Below are 19,556 nucleotides of genomic sequence, written 5' to 3'. Positions count from 1 at the left end.
GGACCTGGGGAGCAGGAGTAAGGGGGATGGTGAGGACCTGGGGAGTAGGAGTAAGGGGGATGGTGAGGACCTGGGGAGCAGGAGTAAGGGGGATGGTGAGGACCTGGGGAGTAGGAGTAAGGGGGATGGTGAGAACCTGGGGAGCAGGAGTAAGGGGGATGGAGAGGACCTGGGGAGCAGGAGTAAGGGTGATGGTGAGGACCTGGGGAGCAGGAGTAAGGGTGATGGTGAGCATCCTGGGGAGTAGCATCAAGGACTGCAGTTCCTGGACACATAGGCACCAGCCACTCTTCCAGCCAGCTCACGGGCCTCCTGGCCTTGCTCACACAGACCCTGCCAGGCGTCCGTCCAGGCCCTCATCCCCCTATGCTGACAAGGAGTCTGGGGCTTCTTAGAGTTTGTGCTTCACAAAGTCCTAGAAGGTGCACTGGTTGGTGTACTGAGGGCCTCCCAACCTGTGAGGTCCTCGTGTCCAGCAGGGGTCCCTGCTCTTCTGGGCATGCAGCAGCGGGGGCATGTGGGAGTGCTGGGGAGTGTCTCACGAGGCTCTGGGAGGAGGGGGCCTGCACGTTGTGCTACCCGACGTCCATGGTGCCAGTGCTCCAGTGGAGGTACAGCCCTGGCCTCCCAAATCCTGCAAGTCTAACGGCCAGCTCTGGCAAGCCGAAGAAGCTGGCTCCACTCTGCCAGGTCTTGTTCTGGAAAGCCCCAGGGAGGTCTAGTTACTCTCAAACCAGGGCCTCCTGCTCTGCCTGTGTGTAGCTTCTTGGATTTCTTCAACTTCTACACAGGCCACACTGCTTAACGTGGAAGAGCCTGCCAGGCACAGTGGTGCACACCTGTAACCCCAGCGACCCAGGAGGCTGAGGCAGGAGGATGGCGAGGTCAAAGTGAGCCTCAGCAATTTAGTGACGCCCTAAGCAATTTAGTGAAATATAAAAAGGGCTGAGGATGTGGCTCCGTAGTTAAGCGTCCTAGTTCAATCCCTGGTCCAAAATAAAGAAATAAATACAAATAAAGCACAGAACTACCAAAGCACCCCTCCATTTCTTACACTAAGCCTGATGTGCCCAAATTGAAGGCCAAAATGCATTCACAGAGAAGCAGCAGAGAAAAGAAGCATCTGAGCAACAACAGAGAACTCCAGGTACAGTGGCGGCTCCGAGGGCCTGGGTCCAGGGCCTGCTCCCCAGCACCGTCTGAGGACGGGTTCCCAAGGTGCCACCCTCGGCCAGCAGGGCCTCCCGACTCGCTCCTGGCCCCCTCCCTCACAGCTCAGCCTGGGCGGGCAGTGACCCCAGGGGGGCAGAGCGGGGCACCTGGTGTAAGGCAGGCGCGGCCCAGCACGGTGGTGGCCAGCAGCAGGCCTGCTCTTACCGGGGGCTGGCCGTGGCACACATCAGCACGTCGTTGAGCATGAACAGCCGGCGCTCCTTGGTCTTGACGACTTCACCCCTGTCGTTGTAAACCGTCTCGATCACGTCGTCGGACCGGATGAGGTACCGACTTCCACTGCTGAGGAGCTGTATGTTGAAATGACGCCAGTTACCACTGAGTCCACCCAGAAAACGAAAGAGGACGAGGAAAGGTCTTCCAAAGAGGAGGCTGCAGCATCAGTTCCACCCAGGTGTGGGGTGCGGGGCTCGAGGTGCGCCTCTCACAGACATCAGCTTCGCAGCTGCCCTCTATGGTGAAAGGAGCCCGCCTCCCTAGAGGCGCTGACGGGCCAAGGACGCAGCTTCCCGTTACCTATCACCCGACACGACCCCCCTGAACCTGCTGCGCCCCTCACCCTCCACTCCGGAGCCGACACCCCTTGTCAACACCCCAGCACCAACAACCCGCAGGCGGCTCTTCGGCCGACTACTCTCCAGTGAGCGCCAGGGAGCACGCTGGTGAGCCTCTGAGCTCTCCCAGGATGCCACGTTCTAGTCCCTGGGCCAGACAGGAGTCAGGCCTCTGCCAGCTTGTGCCAGCTGACGAGTGACAGGCCCCAGAGAAGTCCACTTCCAATGATCAGTCCACAGGGGCTCAGGGTCCTGGGCCCAGGGCATCTACTACCCTCTCGAGCCTGAACCGAGGCCACTGCCTGGCTATACACAGGTGGTACAGCTGTCCGCCTCCCAGCTGGCCTCTCCCGAGAGCCCAGGAAGAGCCAGGCAGGTCTCACTGATGGCCACTCCACGGTGCATGTGCCTGGCCTGGCTCACTCTGCCCACATGGATTCACATGTGCGAGAGCTGCAGGCAAGTGTGACGTCAGCTGACCATGTCAAGAACACGGCTGGCGCCTTCTCTCCTTCCTTATGAATATCCCCACGTGAGGCGCTTGAGGAACTGAGGAAATGGCCGCTCAGACTGCATCCTGCGAAGTTCTCAGGGTCAGACCACTGACCGTCCTCACCAAGCAGGAAACCACTCCCACTGAGGAAAAGTGGGCATCCTAGCCACCCTGACTACGTCGTGTGATCACACAGCTCCCACAACACACCTCCCGGGGGCCGGGGGCCGGGGCGGCTAACAATACAGGGAGAGGCACCCTGCTGCAGGAAACCTGCTTGGCAGACATGAACCTGCATCTGCACCAGTCCTCACCACAGCCAGCTCGGACCTGCAGGGGGGACGAAGGCACTGCTGTCCAGAACAGAACTCAGTGAAGCCAGAGAGCTGCTCCGGCCTTCCCGGGCACTGGCCCAGCTGAGGAGCTCCCAAGTCTAGGAACCCTTTCCCAAGAAGACTCGGAGACGGACAAGGTCTGCATGAGGCCTCAGGTCCGTCCCACCAGGAGACCTGAGCCCAGGGAAGGACCCCCGCCCCGTGGTGGGAGGGCTGAGGTGAGGGCCCGTCAGTGTGGAGCAGGAGCAGGCGCAGCGCAGGAGGAGCGAACGTCTCTACCTTGTCCAGGTACCTTTCGTTCACGGCTTTGGCTATCTGTCTGATCTCACAGCGCTGGTCCGCGTCCCTCTTTCTTTCGTTCAACTTCTCCGCTAAGGTTTCGAGCTCTGTCAGCGCCATCTGCAGGGGCAGCCTGTCGGGGTGTCCTTTGGACGTGTTCTTCAGCATGTCCTGGGAGCAAGAGGTAAAAGGCAGGCGGTCAGCACACACATGCTTCCAGCTGCTGTGCTCAACAGCACCACTCAGTGGGATGGGGGACGACAGTGTGGCCTCAGCTGGGAGAGGGCTGCAAGCAGAGTGAGCCTCTGGGCAGCTCCTTTCACAACAGCAAATGGAGTGACTAGTGCAAAACACAGCGCTCTGCTGTCATCCCAGGGGCGTGGGAGACTGAGGCAGGAGGATCGCAAGTTTGAGGCCAGCATCAGCAACCCAGCAAGGCCCTAAGCAACTCAGCAAGGCCCTGTCTCTAAGTAAAATATAAAAAGGTTGTCTTAGAAACGGTCTCTACAAATGTGACCGAGTGGTTGGTGCCTTTCTCATCTAGAGCCTGGCACACACACCCACGCACAGATGCGTCCTCAACAACCCTTTCCCCTGGGTTTCCCAGCAGTGGTGAGTGTGCAGCAGTGCTGTGCGGTGCCCAGCAGGGCCAAGTGCCCAGCACCTCCCAAACCTGCTCTGGGCAGCAGAGCTCTCGGGGCGCGCACAGGCAGACCTGGCAGGCCTGCTGAGCCTCTCCCCCAACAGCACAGCCTGATCCCACCCGTGCCCGACCCTGGTCACTCCCACGATATCTCAAATTCGCACTGCGGTCACATCTGTCTGTGGTCAGTGATTTCAATGTCACTGGTGTCATTGTTCTGGGGCGCCACGTACTGTGTCCACAGAGAACAGTGATCTAACAGCATCCATTCTGAGGGCTCCTCAGCTCTCCCCGCTCTGTGGCCTCCTCACCTCCTGGCACACACTCAATGAGACCCACAATGACCCTGCAGGGGCCAAGTGTTCACGGGAAAGGACGCACCCGCATCTCCCCTGTGACCAAAGGCACGACTGAGCCTAGAGAGGAAGGCAGTCGGAGCAGACGGCTGGGTCTAAACCTCCTGCACCACAGCCAGACTGAGGGCGTGAAGGAGGTTGCCGCAGGACGCGGAGGCGTGGCTCCCGTGAACACAGGGCAGTGAGGGGGCTGCACCTGGGGGCTACAGGTGACTGTGTCCTGCCATTCCCCATGAAAAGGGCCTGAGAGCACCATCAGGAGACACTCAGCCATCTCCAGGTGAGGCCCATCCGCTGGCAGGTGCCAGGGCCCAGCGACTGCCTGCAGAGCTCTGCAGGTCTCTTGCAGGGATCCCACCTTCCCTGCCCAACCTGCCACCAAATGGCACACAGAGGCCGCTTCAGTGCACGATGTGAGAGTGGGCTGGCCGGAGCCACAGGACGGAGGCCGTCTCCTTACCTGGAGCAGGAGGATGAACTGCGGGAACCTCTGGATGGGCTTCATCATCAGGCTGTAGAGTGTGACCCTGTCTGGACTGCTCTCCTGGCTCTGCTGTGGGGAGAGCACGGCTCACTCCTGAGGCCAGTCACCTGCTGGGCTCTGTTCCCATCACACAGATGGGGTGCCCTGAGGTATCCAGACCTGCAGGCGGCCCTTACTCCAGGAGGAAAGACATCCCTCAACCTGTGAGAAACACTCCGTGCCCTCTTCTGGGGAGAGCCTGGGGCCACTGCTTTCCCAGAAGGGCCATGTTTACCATCTTAGGTGCCCTGGGCTCAGTCCTGGCCAGTCTGGCCCCAGGAGAGGACGGCCGCCTCTTCTGCTGCTTGGAGCAGAAGAAGGTCCTGGTGCCCAAGGGTCACCTTGGCCCACCTCTCTGTGCCTCGCAGGAGACATCAACTGGGTTGGACCACTGACCGGCTGAGGCTGTGGGCAGTCCCGACTTGGGGCTGCACCTAGTGTCGTCAGCTCTCCCAGCACGGGCAGCCACACAGTGCCCTAGAGCACGGTTAGCTGTGCCACCCCAAGATGCAGGACAGCCAGCACACCCATCAGTGGTGCTGTGTGGCCTCCACGCCATGGCCGACACCTCAGAGGCTGCAGCCACGTCCTCAGAGGAAGTGAGATGGCTACTCGACACGCTTCTTCCCCCAAGAAACAGACACGAACAGCCTCGGGACTCAGCACTGCCGCCCCCCGCCTGGGCAACTGCGACGGGCCACTCTGGCGATAAGGGAGGTGGGGACACTTGGCTTAGAGGACAGTGCTGTGCACGCGCCCTGGCCGCAGCCTCCTGCATGGCTACCTGACCTCACTCCAGTGCCTGCTGGGGAACCACTGTCCACCATGCAAATCCAGAGTCAGCAGGGCCCTGCGCTTGCTCCAGCAGGCGCCAGGAGGCACAGAACCCCCACGGGGCCACGTGGGGACTCTCCTCGGGGTCTGCCTTCCCAGGGCTCTGCTTGCCACCCTGACTCAGAGAGGCATCTCCAACCCAAAATCTTGCCTAGGCTTCCTTCACCCCAGGAAGGTGGCCAAGGCAGCTGTGGGAGCTGACCTTCATTGTCTGTCCACCCGTAGGCTTTCAAGGATGGACAAGAGTTACTTTCAAAAGCTACCTTTGAGGCCCAAAACCACACCTAAGGCTCTGTGGGTACAGCCACCTCTGTTACAACTCCATGCCTGCGGGGCGGGGTCTGCAAAGGGCACCCTGAGTGCTTCCCCTGAACTCACCTTCCCAGGGCACCCAACCCCGGGGCCACGTGCTCACCTTCAGGAATTCCAGAAAAGCAGGCTTCGCGGCACAGGTCTTCTTGAGCACCGCCACGGCTGTGCTGAAGTTGTTCACGTACTCGCTGTAGGCGTCCAGCACCATGGACTTGGAGAACTGCGGCAAGGGGGAGGGCGACACGTGGCGTCCAGGCACCGCCCCCCAGCCCAGGGTGGCCCTCCAGGCCTGCCAGGGTCCTGCGGCCTTCCCTCTGCCCACTGTGGAGCTCCCCGTGGCTGGCTGGCCTCACTCTCCCAGCCAAGGCCCCTCAGTGTCCTTACTCTAAACTGTGCTGCTCTGGGTTTCCACTGTGACGTCCCTCCCGCCCACAGACGGCCCTCTCTGCTTCCTGCCTAGCTGCCCTTGCTGGACTCAACCTGCACTAGAGAGCACGGATCACGAGGTGGTGGTCCAGCTCTCTGAGACACAGGCGTCCACCTTCCCCTGGAACACAGGGCAGAACAACAATGCTTCTCAGGCTCGGGTCCCCTACCCTGTGCATTCATTTTCCTAAAGACACACAAGTTTCAAGAAGCAGGTACAGTTGCCCCTGGCATCAATTCCAGAGACTTGAAAATCATTCCATGTTCTTCCCTGAGGATCTGTGTCCTCAGAAAGTCAGCACCCAACCCCAGTAGGGACCAGGGTGACTGCCACCTCAATGGCAGCTTACAAAAGGCCCCACCTTAAAATAGGTTTCCAGGGCGAATCTGAAATAAATACAGAGCCCAGGCAGAACACGTAAAGTAAGTATCCAGTATTCTGTCTGCCATAAGGACCTGTGAAGGGCATCGCGCGGATCTTTTGGTAAGAACTTGGTTTCCACATTATCTTCAAAACATCCTACAAAGAAAATCTGCCTTTGGCCATGAGAATAGCATTCGTTTAACAAGCCCTTGAAAACTCCAAGCTTACACCCACTGGCAGCATCACCTTCTTCAACGACTACAGAAACCCCTTTGTTCTCTCCACAGCTTCTAGGTGGAGGCAGAAACCCAGCCAGCACATGACAGGGAAGACCCCACCAGGGCCGGGATAAAATGGCCCAAAGCTGCCCAGGCAGGGACTCAGCGCAGGGGTTTCTGGCAGCTGCTTCTCCTGCCAGGAAACGTCAATGAAGCTGCTGCAACATGACTTCTGGCTGTGCTGCAGGGCCCAGACCTGGACCCACACCCACTGAGGACAACATCACGTGTCTTCCTACCACACGTGTTCTACCTTCCTGGGCCTGGGCGACTCTGTGCCCAGAAAGTAAGACGGAGGCAGGAAGGCCCAGCGAGAGGGTGCTTCCTGACCCTCTGCAATGCCACCCACAAGTGGGTCCTCCTTCCGCCAGCTCACCAGCGAGCCAAGACCAACAGGGCACGACCTCAGGCAGATCCAGGCACAACCTTTGCCTGACCCTCTGGCTCCCCCGGCCTCCCTGGAAGGCCCCTGGTTGTTCCCTTGCATGCACTGGGTCAGGGTCCTGTGGCTCTCCAGGGCTCTGGGGGCGCAGCCCTGATCCTACATGACGAGGCCATGCATCCGTGGCCAAACAGCCCGAGAGGGGAAGGGGACTTGCACAAGCCCCGGGGCTTTGGGTAGCGGCTGGATTACCGAAGCCACAAAGACGTCGCCAATGGTCTCCACGGCATCCCACTCGGACACGCGGCTGGCCAGCGCGATCTGGAACATGGAGTGGCACTGCAGGATCTCCCTGACCCGGTAGAACACCACCTTCCGCTTCCTGTCACTCAGGAGCCGCGGTTCCGTCTCCGACAGCGGCTTCTCGTATTGCTGAAGGCGCAGCAAGTGCAGCACAGACGGGTCGAGGGAGGGAAAGAACACCTGAGAACAGCTCAGCCAGTGACCCTGACTTCAAGACAGACAGCAGGACACCCGACGCCAGAACACAGACCACACTTCCAGAGTTTTCAAACTTGAATACTATGTGTTCATAAATATATAAAACTTACAGGTGCATGTAAAACATGTGTGATCAGAAGTACCTAGGTAAGCAAGGGTGATAAAAACAAGTGGTACCTCCAGAATCCTCTTAAGAGCATCAACATAGTTCTTTTCACTTTCAACAATGGAACCCAGAATATATCTTCTCACAACCTATTAGAAATTTAGAAACAGAATGGGAGAAAATTGCTTCAGATACATACAAATAAACTTTAATACTAAGTTGAGATTTGTTGCTGAAAGTAAGTTTTTTTTTTTTTTGGTACTAGGGACTGAACTCAGGGGCACTCGACCACTGAGCCACATCCCCAGCCCTATTTTATATTTTATTTAGAGGCAGGGTCTCACTGAGTTGCTTGGGGGCTTCACTATTGCTGAGGCTGGCTTTGAACTCGAGATCCTCCTGCCTCAGCCTCCTGAGCCGCTGGGATTATAGGTGTGTGCTATCGTGCCTGGTTCCTAATTTTGTTTTTTAAATAGTAGGTACAGAAAACCTCCAAAATCCTCTTAAATATTTTAAATGTTTTGTTCAGTAGCATTACAGGTATAAAATTCCTCTATTAATATAATTGTATGACCTTTTAAGTCTCAAATTATAAACCATAACTACAGCAGGAAAAATAAAACCATAGTACTAAAGACAAATGAAGTCACTAATGTAACAATAGTAAGCTGAATTAACGATTGTACTTCGTGTGCCCAACACCATTAGATGATATTCCGTGTATAATTAATTATAAAAAGCCAGTTGCAGTTTTGATCAAAGAATGCTATTAGCAGCACTCACTGAAATCGTTATTCCAAAGTCAAGGGAATGCAGAGAGCTTGCTGAGTGTGATGCCAGGTGTGCAGGGAGGAGTCACTCCAGTCACCGAGGGTGCTTGCCTTCCCAAGGCTCACACATCTCCCTGCTCTGCCTCTGGGCACCGAAGCCCATGGAGTGCAAACCCGGGCCTTGAGGTGCCTGCAAGAGGCTGACACCAACACCTGGCATGTCACCTGAGCACTGCAGCAGGAGTCGGCCCATGTGTGGAAAACCAGGCAGGGGGTCACAGCAGAGCTGCACCAGGGCCTGCATGTGCATGCACACGTACACACATGCCACATCTCACACAATGCACATGTTGCACCCTACACGCATACACATACTTCACAGTGCGCATGCCATCCCACATATGTGCACACGCTACACCTCACACACGCACATGCCACACATGTACAGCCACACCTTACATGAGTACACACACTTCACACATCACACATGTGCATACATATCATGCCACACGTCAAACTTGTGCACATGCCATACCTCATGTGTGTACACACCTCACACGTGCACACACATGCAGACATCACACCACACATGTAGATACACACCACAGGTGGATACACGCTACACCTCACACACCAGCCAAGGTCCTACTGAGTGATAGTGGCTGAGGGTGCTGCAGTGCCACCTGGTGGACAAAGAGCATTTTCCAGAGAGGAAACGCCTGCTGTTAAGATTCCAGAATAACCAAGATTCATGGAATCATCATTCTCTTTATAAAACAGACCACAGATTTAATTCATAAAAATAACAAAAACAAATCCTTCCAGAACACCTACAACACAGGTGTGGCTGGGGTTGGAGACAAACAGGACTGAGTAACCCAGTAGCCACAGCATGACCTTGACCTTGACCTTGGCTGGCTCACAGGCACGGGCTGAGTAGACTCTTCATTCTAAAATGATCCTCACATCTCCTAATCTCCCCCATTCTTCCTTCCAAAACTCAGCCCCCACACACCATCTCAAGGGTCAGGCCCCCCGCGTGTGTGTGCATGTGCGTCCTGAGATGCTAGGAACACGTGAGGTCAAGGTGCTGAACTGGCATGCGATATTAAAATGCAAGACCAAAAGCAATCTCCCAGATTCCATGCCCCTGCAGGTAACGTCCACCTTCGTGGGCAGCTAGAATTGACATATCAAGTAACATGCCCAGATTGGGTGGGGGGACAAGAGAGGGTGCAGTGTCTTCCCAACATGACCAATCCAAGGTCGAGATCAAGTGTTAGGGGATAAACAAGTCAGGATGGCGCCTGGCATTTTGCCAGAGGGAGGGATTTGTGAAGTAACGCCAGCGAGCCATTAAGTGTGGAGATTCCTTATTGGTTGACTGCTGTATCTAGTTTATGTTAATTAAGTTAAGCTGTGTGCAATGTATATATACCCCTCCTGTCCTACAATAAACGGCTCCCACTCCTGCTGTATCAATGTACACAAGCTGCTCATCACCCCCGGTTATTTTGCTGCATCTGGACTGCGGCAGTCAAGGTCGAGGAAGAGAATGTGCAAAACAGAAGGAATAAACAAAGGGAAGTGGACCCCAAGGAGGGCACTGACTTGAAGGACACAGGTCTGGTGGAGGAGCCAGACCAGGGAGGTTCTGGACCAGTCCACAGCCACCCTGCTGGGCACAACATGCACGGGACAAGAAGGGTGACAGGCAGGACGCGGTGTCCTCGGAAATGAACAAGGGCTTCCTCCATCCCCGGAAGCAGGGGCGTAAAGTATGCTCAGCACACAGCCTTCCCAGCTAGTCATGTTACCTTTTTCCCATTTTTCAAAGGCGAAAAGAAAGGGAATTCAAAAGCACCCCCTCCAGTTTAACCTTTAAAGACAAAACTCCCATGGAGAATGCAGCTAACAATAGCAAAATCGAACCACGGGACCCTGATTGTAAGAAGCAAGCTGAATGGAAAACACCGCATCCTGGTGCTGGGGGACAGCAGCAGCCCAGACCCAGCTCTGGCCTATAGAGCTGCCGTGCTGTGAGGGAGCGCCCAAAGCCCTTCCTCTGCATTATCTCTGTTGGGTGTGTGGGAGACCCCCCTTCTGAGACATCATGGAATCCTTTACCCTTCCCCCTCCTCTCCAAAGGGCACCTTGACCAATCCCCACAGGACCCAGTGTCTGCTCGCTGAGTCACCCTGCCAATCAGCACCAGCCACGTCCCCTATGCCACCCTTCTTAAGCCAAAGCTTGTGTAGGCACAAGCTCTCTCCTCTCTCCTCTTCCTCTTCTTTCTCTCCTCTCTCTACCCTTTCTCTTTCTCTCTCTCTTCCTGTGCTCTCTTTCTCTCTGCCTCTCCCTTTCTTCCCCTTTGGGTTGAATTTCCGTCTGGCCTTCCAATCTCCCTAGTTCTTCTTGCATGGCCAGGAAGACCTCATTAGCTACTAGCACTGCCATTTCACAAAGAGCAGAGAATGGGCTCAAAGGCAGCACGGGGTCCTTGCTTAGCATCTAGATGGCCACCTTTTTTTGAATATTTATTGTTTAGTTGTAGTTGGACACAATATCTTTATTTCATTCATATATTTCTATGTGGTGCTGAGGATCGAACCCAGGGTCTCGCATGTGCAAGGCGAGTGCTCTACTGCTGAGCCACAACCCCAGCCCCTGGACGGCCATCTTAAAGAAAAAGTGTCACTTTCCTGCCCAAGGGCGTTTCTGAGAAAGGCTCACCACTCCCTCAAACCAACCCCATCCTTGACCTTCTCCCCTGTCCCTCTCCGCTCCCCCATGAAAGTCCCAGAACCCAAGCCTGTTTTGCCTCTCTCCTGTAGAGATGGCCTTTATTGTCAACTGTGACAAATAAACTCTCCGGTGTATGTCTGCCTGGCCTCCATCTTTCATTTCTCATTTACCGTCTCACTCCTCCTTTCCCTTCAGTAAGTGCCTCACTGGACCAAATGACGAGCTCCATCCCAGCGGCAGACCTGGGGGTTGGACAAGCCTTGGCAGGACACTACTGTGACAGGGGTTCACTTGATGCTTTGACTGTATCCCTTGGGGCTTTGAAACTTAAATATTTTTTCTTTTTCCCAGTCTTCTTTTCCCTAAACTTCTCCTCCCTGATCTTCTTTTCCCTGGTCTTCTCCCTGATCCTCTGCTCCTAATGTCATTTTCTCTGAATCTCCTCTATAAAGCCTCCTGTTCCTGCACATAGGCAGAATCACAGCCTTTGGAACAGGAGTCTCGTCTTTCTCCTTTGCTGGCAAATCAATAAACCTTCTTATTCCTGTTTCTCAAAACCATATCCTTGTTATTAGATTGGCATCGGGGCCAAGGACCAAGCTTTGCTCTGAACCTTTCAAAGCCAAGGGCTCCAGGGAATCACTGTGCAGCTAGGACAGCTGAATGGCCAGGAGCTGGGGTTGCTGGGCCAGCGCCCTCCGGCCTGCGGTGGCCTCCGCTGCTGAGTCCTACATACACCTAGAGTGGGACATCATCCTGGACCCCATGCATGGTTCAGGAAGTAGACAGGCAGGGGTGTAGGAGCCTCCACTCACACAGGCCCTGCAGACCTAGTCTGCAACGCTCTTCGCTTGGCCGCTCTTCTCTCCCTCCCCAGTTCCTCTCCGCTCCCCCGACCTCCCCCTCCCTGTTCCTCTCCGCTCCTCCAACCCCCCCCCATCCCTCTCTGCTTCCTGGGTCTCCTCCAACCCTCTCTGCTGCTGCCCCGGCCTCCCCCACCCTCCCCCACCCTCTCCGCTCCCCCGGCCTCCCCCCTCCTCTCCGCTCCCTCAGCCTCCCCCCTCAGTACTAGGAAAACGTCAACCTGCCTTTCGGGAAGAAAATTGACAGCTCCTAGGTATCCTTTTTAACTTTTAAAAAACTCTGACCATCCGCTTAGCATCTTTACGTTGCCTTCCTTGCCTGGCGCCAACACATCACCTGTCTATGTTGTTCAGTCACTCTCTCCGTCTATACACTGGTCCATCTCTCACTCACCCCTGACCCTAACTGTCCGTCTGTCATCCATCCATCTGCCCTTCACCTATCCAGCCATCATCCCTGGTTCTTGTATCCATCACCCACCCATCAGCCATCTATCTGTCCACTCACCTCTCCATCTGTCCATGGTCTGCACCATGCTACAACATGGAACAGAAAAGAACTCAAAAGAACTTGGAAAAGAACTCAAACCCCATCCAAAAGTTCATGCCCTGCCCGTAAGTCCCCTCAAACTCTGTGGCATTATTCTTGTTTTTTAAGTTCTCTTTTCCATTCACCCAAAGATGACCAGATAGAAACCACTAATTTTTTCTCCCTTTGCCATCTATGATCAATTTTAAGACATGAGGTTTATTCCATTAGCTCCTGAAAACTGTTTTCATCTTAATTGTGGCTCCTGTGAACATATACTGACTTAACCACATCACACACTGGCTCTTTGTAAAAGGACCACAACAACACAAACTTGTAAGAGTTGTTGCTGCAAAGACTGCAATCACTACACATTCCTCAAAATTCCACAGGAGATGGCATACAGAATACTTCTGGACAAAGTGACCTGACGGAGTCTGCGGTAAGACCTGGGACCCCCTGGGAGGGCCCTCCTGTGTGCAGCTGGGGACCAAAGGCAGGCAGTGGTGACTGAGTGGACGGAGGGCAGGGTGCCAGGACAGCAGGCACCGACCAGCGCGTGAACACTCGAGTGTCTTCCCACTGGCCCAGAGCACCTGGGCCTTGCCAGCTCGACCCACCTGCTGCTGGGATAAACCCTCGGGCATCGGTGTCAGGACGGCCTCTGGGTGCTTGCAGTCCACGTCAATGAACAGACTCTGCTCCTCATCGAGACCAGACCTGTGATCTGGAGAAAGGTGAAGACCCATGAATCTCACATTCAGATCATGCACTTAGCCGCAGCACAGAAAAGTCAGCTGTCGCATGAACCGCTCACATAGAGGTTTCCATCTCTAGGCTGACTTTCCTCCCAGCTATGGTTGACTTGAAATTTTAACAACCCAAACAAAATACCCATGAGGAAACTACAGTGTCAATATTTGAAACTGAGGTGTCACTTGGATAGCTGGGAAGGTAGCGTGACGACAAATGTTCTGGTTTCTCAGCCTACGTGGTCTGAGACCAGGAAGCAAGCAGGTGCCGAGACAGCTCGGAACAAAGCACTTAGGTCAGTGGACACTCAGGTGGGACTTCCAGTGTTCCTGACTTTGTCTTCTTCCCAGATAAAAGTCTAGAAAAGGACAGTTTCCCCAAAACCAAGAAGTTCAAACTGAAACTGAAATGATTTTTAAAGGCCAGTCTCCACCAGATGGCGAGAAGACAGAGCCAGGAGCCTCTCAGAGAGCAGCCTGAGCGCTCCAACTCAGAGACCCCAAGCCCTGGCTGCACAGAGACTAGCTGCGGGGCTTCCCACAGACCTGCCCAGACCCCTGCCTCAGAGGCTGCAGGGCTGGGGTGGGGGCTGGGCACGCGGCCTCCCTAAGCACTTTTGAAGTGATTCTGTATAAACCCAGACCTAAGTTGGCGCTAGTTTAGTGAGCTGCTCAGGGAATGGAGCCAGAGGGCTCAGGCACCTGTCTGTTGAGTGCTGCAGCTCCCCGGCAGACGCCCAAGACCACCTGCTAAGCCAGAGGTGCACCACAGCTGCTCTCATGGCCTGCACCGTCCCTCAGGGTACTGTCGGGACGTGGATCCTGCTGGGGCCTGGGCGGGGCCAGGCTGGACATTTCTGACCCACTCCGTCATCCAGGACCCAGATGGACAGAGGTTCTCCTGCGGGCGGCAGTCTCTGGGAGGCAGAGACCCACAGAACGTGTGCAGGTCCCAGCTGCTCCACCTGAGGATCCTGCAGGTGCTGCTGGAGACCAGGCAGAGGCCATCTCCAGGGCAGCGCCCTCGCCTGGTGCCGCGATGCTGCTGGCGCTCTCCTGGGGAGCGACTTTGCAGCACATTTCCTTAGAAGGCTCCAGTCTATCTCCTCCACCAGTGAGGCCACGGGCTCCTGACGGCCTCCGTCTGGCTGACTCCAGTTCCACACAGGGCTCCTCCGCTGTTGCCTGCAGAGACACCTGCTGCCGAGTGCTTGCTGAGCAGGTGCGTGGGGAGTGCCACACACACCAGCACCCGTGTGTGGATACAGCCATCCAGGAAACAGGTGCTCCAGACCCGTCAGGGCCCTCCCACAGCCCAACCCTGGTGTCCGTGCAGAGAGGACAACCGCGGACGTCAGTGACCCGGCCTGCAGCTCACTGCCAGCACACAGTACTGTGTCCAGGGCCCCAAGGCAAAACCTAGGAAAACGCGAAAATCTGACCCAGTGAAGAGGTCCCAGAATCCCGCCGAGACGGCTGCCTGCTTGGCTTGTGACTGTCCCCACAGGACAACCGCCAGGAGCCTGTCCACACAACCACTGTGCAGGCTCAGGAAACTCACCAGGGTCCCTGGCCGCTATCCTATGTAGGAAAGGGCTTGAGATGGGGGGTCAGCACAGAGGGGGGAATGGCGGCCCCACTGGGGGAGAGCCCTCCTTTACTGTCCTCTGCTTACTGTGTGTGCCCCTGTGGTGACCTGGGGACTCTCAGCCTAGCAGTGAGGGACCCCTCCACTTGAGGGGGCAGGTTGGGGTAGCTGGGCTGACCCAAACCTCTCCAGCAAGAAGGGCCAGCTCCAGACCGCGGAGGCCAGGGAACCTAGGTCACAGGGCACAGTTCGGGGTCCTGACCTTGAGATAGGAGGGACTTGGTCCTGATGAAGGAGCGGCCCCTCTTCACCGCGGCTCTCGTCTTCTCCAGCCCGTCCTTGGTGCCCTCCCTGGCGGCCTTCATGAGCTTCTGCATCTGCAGGGAGAGGGAGGGGTGAGGAGGCGCCCAGGACCGGGCCGCTGGGCTGGGTGTTTTAAAAGAGTACTGTCAAGTAGGCTGGCTTGAGGCGGTGCCCGGGTGTGTATGGCTCTGTGGCTTTCTCTATCTCATTTATCTGTAAAAATGAAAGGTAAACAGGGACCTGGGACAGCGCCCGCCCTGCTGCGGCTTCTGAACGCCACACCTCACTCTACCCCTCTCACTCAGACAGAGCTCTGCAGAGCCCCTGGCACTGAAGCCACAGAGGCCAAGCTGGCCAAGGCACGCCCGGCACCACGCGGCGGGACCGCCCACTGCACTCTGGCGGCTCCAACCTCCTGCGTTCTCCACAGGGCCCTTCCTGAGATGCCCATGAGCAGGCATGGTCAGCTGTGCCTCTCTAATGGTCACCAGACCCCTCCAGAGCATGGAGCCAAAGGCAAGGCGGTCAGGCGGTGGTAGACACGAGGGGAAGAAGTGAGAGACAAGCAGGTGCTCAACATCCCCTAAGGCAACTGCCACCAGCACTCAGGAGCCCTGGGCTCGTGCTGGGACCGACTTCCACCCTGAAGACCTGACGCTGGAGGGACTGGCCAGTGCCTGCTCAACGTCCTCTTCCCGAGTACACCCGAGTAGCCCTTCAGGGGACCAGACAGCCCCATGCAGCCCATGGCCCCACCTCTGCCCCCTTCATGTGGCAGGGCACTGCGGTGAGCTGGCAGCCCTGAAGGCTCCTCCCCAAGGCCCCGGGCTGCTTCCCATGGGCGCCTCTGGCTGCCATTCAACATGCTCACCCCAGTCTGTGAGACGCCCCACAGGCACCCCGACTCCAGCTTCCACCCTGAACTGGGCCATTCTCTCTGACTACCAAAACACGGAAGCCACTCTTGCCCGCTGCACGCCTGCACAACAGTGGACCATCCACGGCTGGCCAGCCTATGTGGCTTGTGGCTTCTCGCACATGCCTCTGCCCCTCACCCTGGGGGCTTCACATCCACTGCACTGCAGGTCCCTCTAGGTCCTGCTCCTTCCTCACCCCAGAGCTGGGTGGCTCCCTGCACCTGGTACCCAGCCTGACCATGTGTGAAGCTGAGGATGGCTGCCGGACAGGACAGCCCCATGCTGGGTGGCAAAGCAGCGTGGCCTGGGGCTCATCCCTGGCCACATCCCTGCCCAGGCCTCCTGGCTCTGCAGGATTTTCTTCTTCCTGAAAGGAAGGTGTCCACCGGGTCTTGTTTCACATGTCTTCTGATCCAAGCTCGGCTAAGTGGGCTGCACTGCACTGCACCCCTTCCCCAGGGCCTGGGGCCCCTAGGAGGCCCTGGAGGCAACCCACCATCCCAGACTTGCCACCCTGGCTCTGCTCGGTCCTGTGGAGTCAACCAGAAGGGCCTCCTGCTGCTAGGGCTATTCAGGGAATGACACGTCACGCACAGCGCAGGGTCAAGATGCGGTTGAGGGGAATTACTTGACAGTGCTCTTTTAAAACACATCCAAAGAACTGACCTTTGCAGTGTCCACACCCAGCAGTTCTGAAACATCTTGGCCTGGGAGCTATTCTTTACTCCCTTAAAAACTGTCATTACTTGCTGGGGCCTCGTGGGTGCTAAGCATGTGCCCTACCGCTGAGCTACACCCCAGCCCTTCCAAGCTAAAGGAGACTCCCAGGAGCATGAGTTTATCTGAGTTTTATTAACAGAAAGTGACTGCAGCAGAAATTAAAACTGAGAATCTTTGACTACTTTTATTAATTTTTATTTAAAAAAAAAAAACCCATGACACATCATCTTCAATGTCGTATTTATGGGAAACTCCTATATTTTCCAAACCGCACAGCAAGGGCCTGTCTTGCCCTTGGGGAGATCTGTGCCTCTGACCCGCTGCCCGGCACACAGGCTCAACACCACCCTCGCAGACCTCCTGTGGCTCCCGTTGCTTGCGAGGCAAGGAGTGTAGAAGGCACACAGAGGCCAGCATCCAAAGCCAGAGGTGCCGGGTGCACCCGAACACTGCTCCAGCCCAGTGGTACAGAGGCCGGGTGCCCGGTGGTCTGCGGGCAGCATCTCTGGCCATGGTTGGGAAGAGCCACACTACCTTGCGCTGGCGCCTGCGCTGCAGCTGCCGCCCCTCCACGGTGCCCACCGTGCTCGCCACCAAGCCTCTCACCTTCTCCTCACAGTGCGCCTTTAAACGGGTGAGGTCATGGGAAAGCTGTGGCATAAAGAGACACAGCTTCAAAACAGGCCCTGCCTGCACAGGGCACCTCAGGGCGAAGGACACTGGCCCCTCTCCTGGGCCCAGCCCTGCTGATGGAGAGGTGAAGGTCTGTGTGCCCGAGACTCCACCAGAGGACACTGCCCTGGCCACCAAAGTGGCAAGTGCACCACACACCCATCAGCACCTGACGTCACTCAGCAGCACCTGGGAGGACAGCCGTGGCCTGGGCAGCACCAGGCCTCTGCATCAGTCCCCACACGGGAACGCTGCCTGTAGGACTGCCTCCGTACCGCTCCGGCCTCTCACTGACCGGCTGGGCTGGGCTCTTTTGCACTGACCAGCATCTCAAATGCACACCCCAAGCCCTCTGCTCCTTGGGGGCGTTTCTCATGTCCACCAGAGAAACTGTCACCGTGTTTAACAAAAGCCTGCGGTGCCTCCCGACTCCCCACCACTCATGGTTTTACTCTGGCAGTTTAAAATATAAACTCATAGGCTAGAAACCTCATCTGCCTGTGCACACCCCACCTGCTCCTCCTGGCAGGAAACCCAGTTTGGCTGCCTCGCAGGGCTCCACGTCCACAGGCCAGGCCCGTGCGGCCCTGCGTGCTCCTCCAAGCAGGGAAGGGCTGCCCGGTCACTGCACCCTCTCCGACATCCTTGCTGGTGTGCTGGGGCCCGAGTGGGAACACAGTCTCCTGGGAGGGCAGCGTGGTCGTGTGCTGTCCAACAGGCCCAGCTGCCACGTGAGCCACAGGACAGAACCAAGTGTTTCCCCCGTGCGCTCCAGGCCACCTTGAATGCTACACCGAGAACTGCTCTTGAAACCTCAGCTGCCATCAGGAAGGTCTGACCCAGCCCCGTGCTGCCCGGGTGTCTAGAAGGAGCCTGGTGACAAACCTGAGCAGCTGAGCTGAGCACTCTCACAACTCGAGTTCAGAGAACACAAGAGCGCCAAGCGGCCCTGGAACCTGCCAGCCACAGAGACGGAACTGCATCCGGAACGCGGCCTCTGGCTGTGGGGTCCCTGGGGAGCGGGACAAACCTGGCCACGGCCACTAGTCACAGTACAAAGGTGTCCAGCCTCAGAGAAGGGCCGCATGTGGCCTGCCTGGTGACCACACCCTGGTATGTGGGACTGGACACACTGGTACCCAGAGACCCTCCCACACCTGGCCAGAAGACCCCCACCAACAAAAACTGGGCCCCCACCCATGGCAAAGGCCTCACTGCAGAGGAGCCTCGGGGAGGAGGCTGCAGCCACGCACGGCCCCACCAGCTCTGGAGTTCACTCCTGGAGGGTTCCAAGTTCCTCCCTGGACCCCACCTGTAGGATTTCCACAAAAACATTTAAAGCTCTCCTTAGGAAAAGGTCATCGCAGGCCGCCTGGACTCCGGGGCTCATCCCTGCACACGCCTGTGGGGAGACGCGGGCTCTCAGGACTCCACTGAAGGAAGCAGAGCGGCACCCGTCAGGCCACCGGCTGCGTGGGCCTGGCACACACAGCAAGCAGGAGCCACAGGGCACCACCAGGAGCCACACAACGCCTGGACAGGGGCCTGCCTGGGGTCCTTTCAGCGATGGAGCTTAAGAAGGTGTAACGTCCCAGCTACCTGTGATCATTCACCCCACGCAAAGATACCTCATGTTCTCCCCAAACTGAATGTCGAGGTCTTAAAAACAATCCCATAAGTGCCCTGTGAATAAAATCCATATCTCACAGCCCGTGCATGTGCCGAGGGGGGGACAGCCACCCAAGCCAGACCCACACCTACCTGCTTCTTGTGGCTGCTGCGCAGGAAGGGCCTGGGGACTCCGTTCCTGCATTCTGAGTCACTCTGCTCTTCGTAGCTTTCAAATTCACTCGAACTCCACCCGTACTCCAGAGAACTGTTTCCACCTTCATCTCCGTTCTCCACGTCATCATAAATCATTTCATCTGAGTGCACAAACACCAAGACAACATTAAAATGGAGAGGCAGCACACCAGCCTGGCCGTGATTTTACCTCGCCATCTAGCCCAGGGGCGGGACACATCCCAGTGCCCGACACGCTTCTTGGAAAGGCGCCACTTAGCAGCTCCTCCACTGGG

At 56.6% G+C, this 19,556-nt stretch overlaps 1 protein-coding gene across 15 annotated transcripts in view; it reads right to left on the bottom strand.

The window, feature by feature from the left end:
- Arhgef10 (Rho guanine nucleotide exchange factor 10) overlaps nt 1–19,556 on the bottom strand; it is a 98,500-nt gene that overhangs the window by 43,164 nt on the left and 35,780 nt on the right. For 10 of the 15 annotated variants that reach the window (XM_078030735.1, XM_078030742.1, XM_078030739.1 and 7 more), the window contains 10 exons: nt 19,240–19,403; nt 17,341–17,457; nt 15,129–15,243; nt 13,147–13,253; nt 7,691–7,768; nt 7,265–7,444; nt 5,666–5,782; nt 4,354–4,446; nt 2,895–3,065; nt 1,378–1,523 (listed from right to left, as the gene is read on the bottom strand). In XM_078030735.1, the coding sequence (XP_077886861.1) occupies nt 1,378–1,523; nt 2,895–3,065; nt 4,354–4,446; nt 5,666–5,782; nt 7,265–7,444; nt 7,691–7,768; nt 13,147–13,253; nt 15,129–15,243; nt 17,341–17,457; nt 19,240–19,403 (1,288 nt within the window). The remainder of the gene's footprint in view (nt 1–1,377; nt 1,524–2,894; nt 3,066–4,353; nt 4,447–5,665; nt 5,783–7,264; nt 7,445–7,690; nt 7,769–13,146; nt 13,254–15,128; nt 15,244–17,340; nt 17,458–19,239; nt 19,404–19,556) is intronic. The other 5 variants (XM_078030743.1, XM_078030744.1, XM_078030740.1 and 2 more) reach the window with 4 other exon arrangements.

The sequence above is a fragment of the Ictidomys tridecemlineatus genome, chromosome 14 (assembly GCF_052094955.1).
Source record: "Ictidomys tridecemlineatus isolate mIctTri1 chromosome 14, mIctTri1.hap1, whole genome shotgun sequence".
NCBI lineage: Eukaryota > Metazoa > Chordata > Mammalia > Rodentia > Sciuridae > Ictidomys > Ictidomys tridecemlineatus.
Note: the sequence above shows the minus strand (reverse complement) of the source record. Positions and strands in the feature narration are given on the sequence as shown.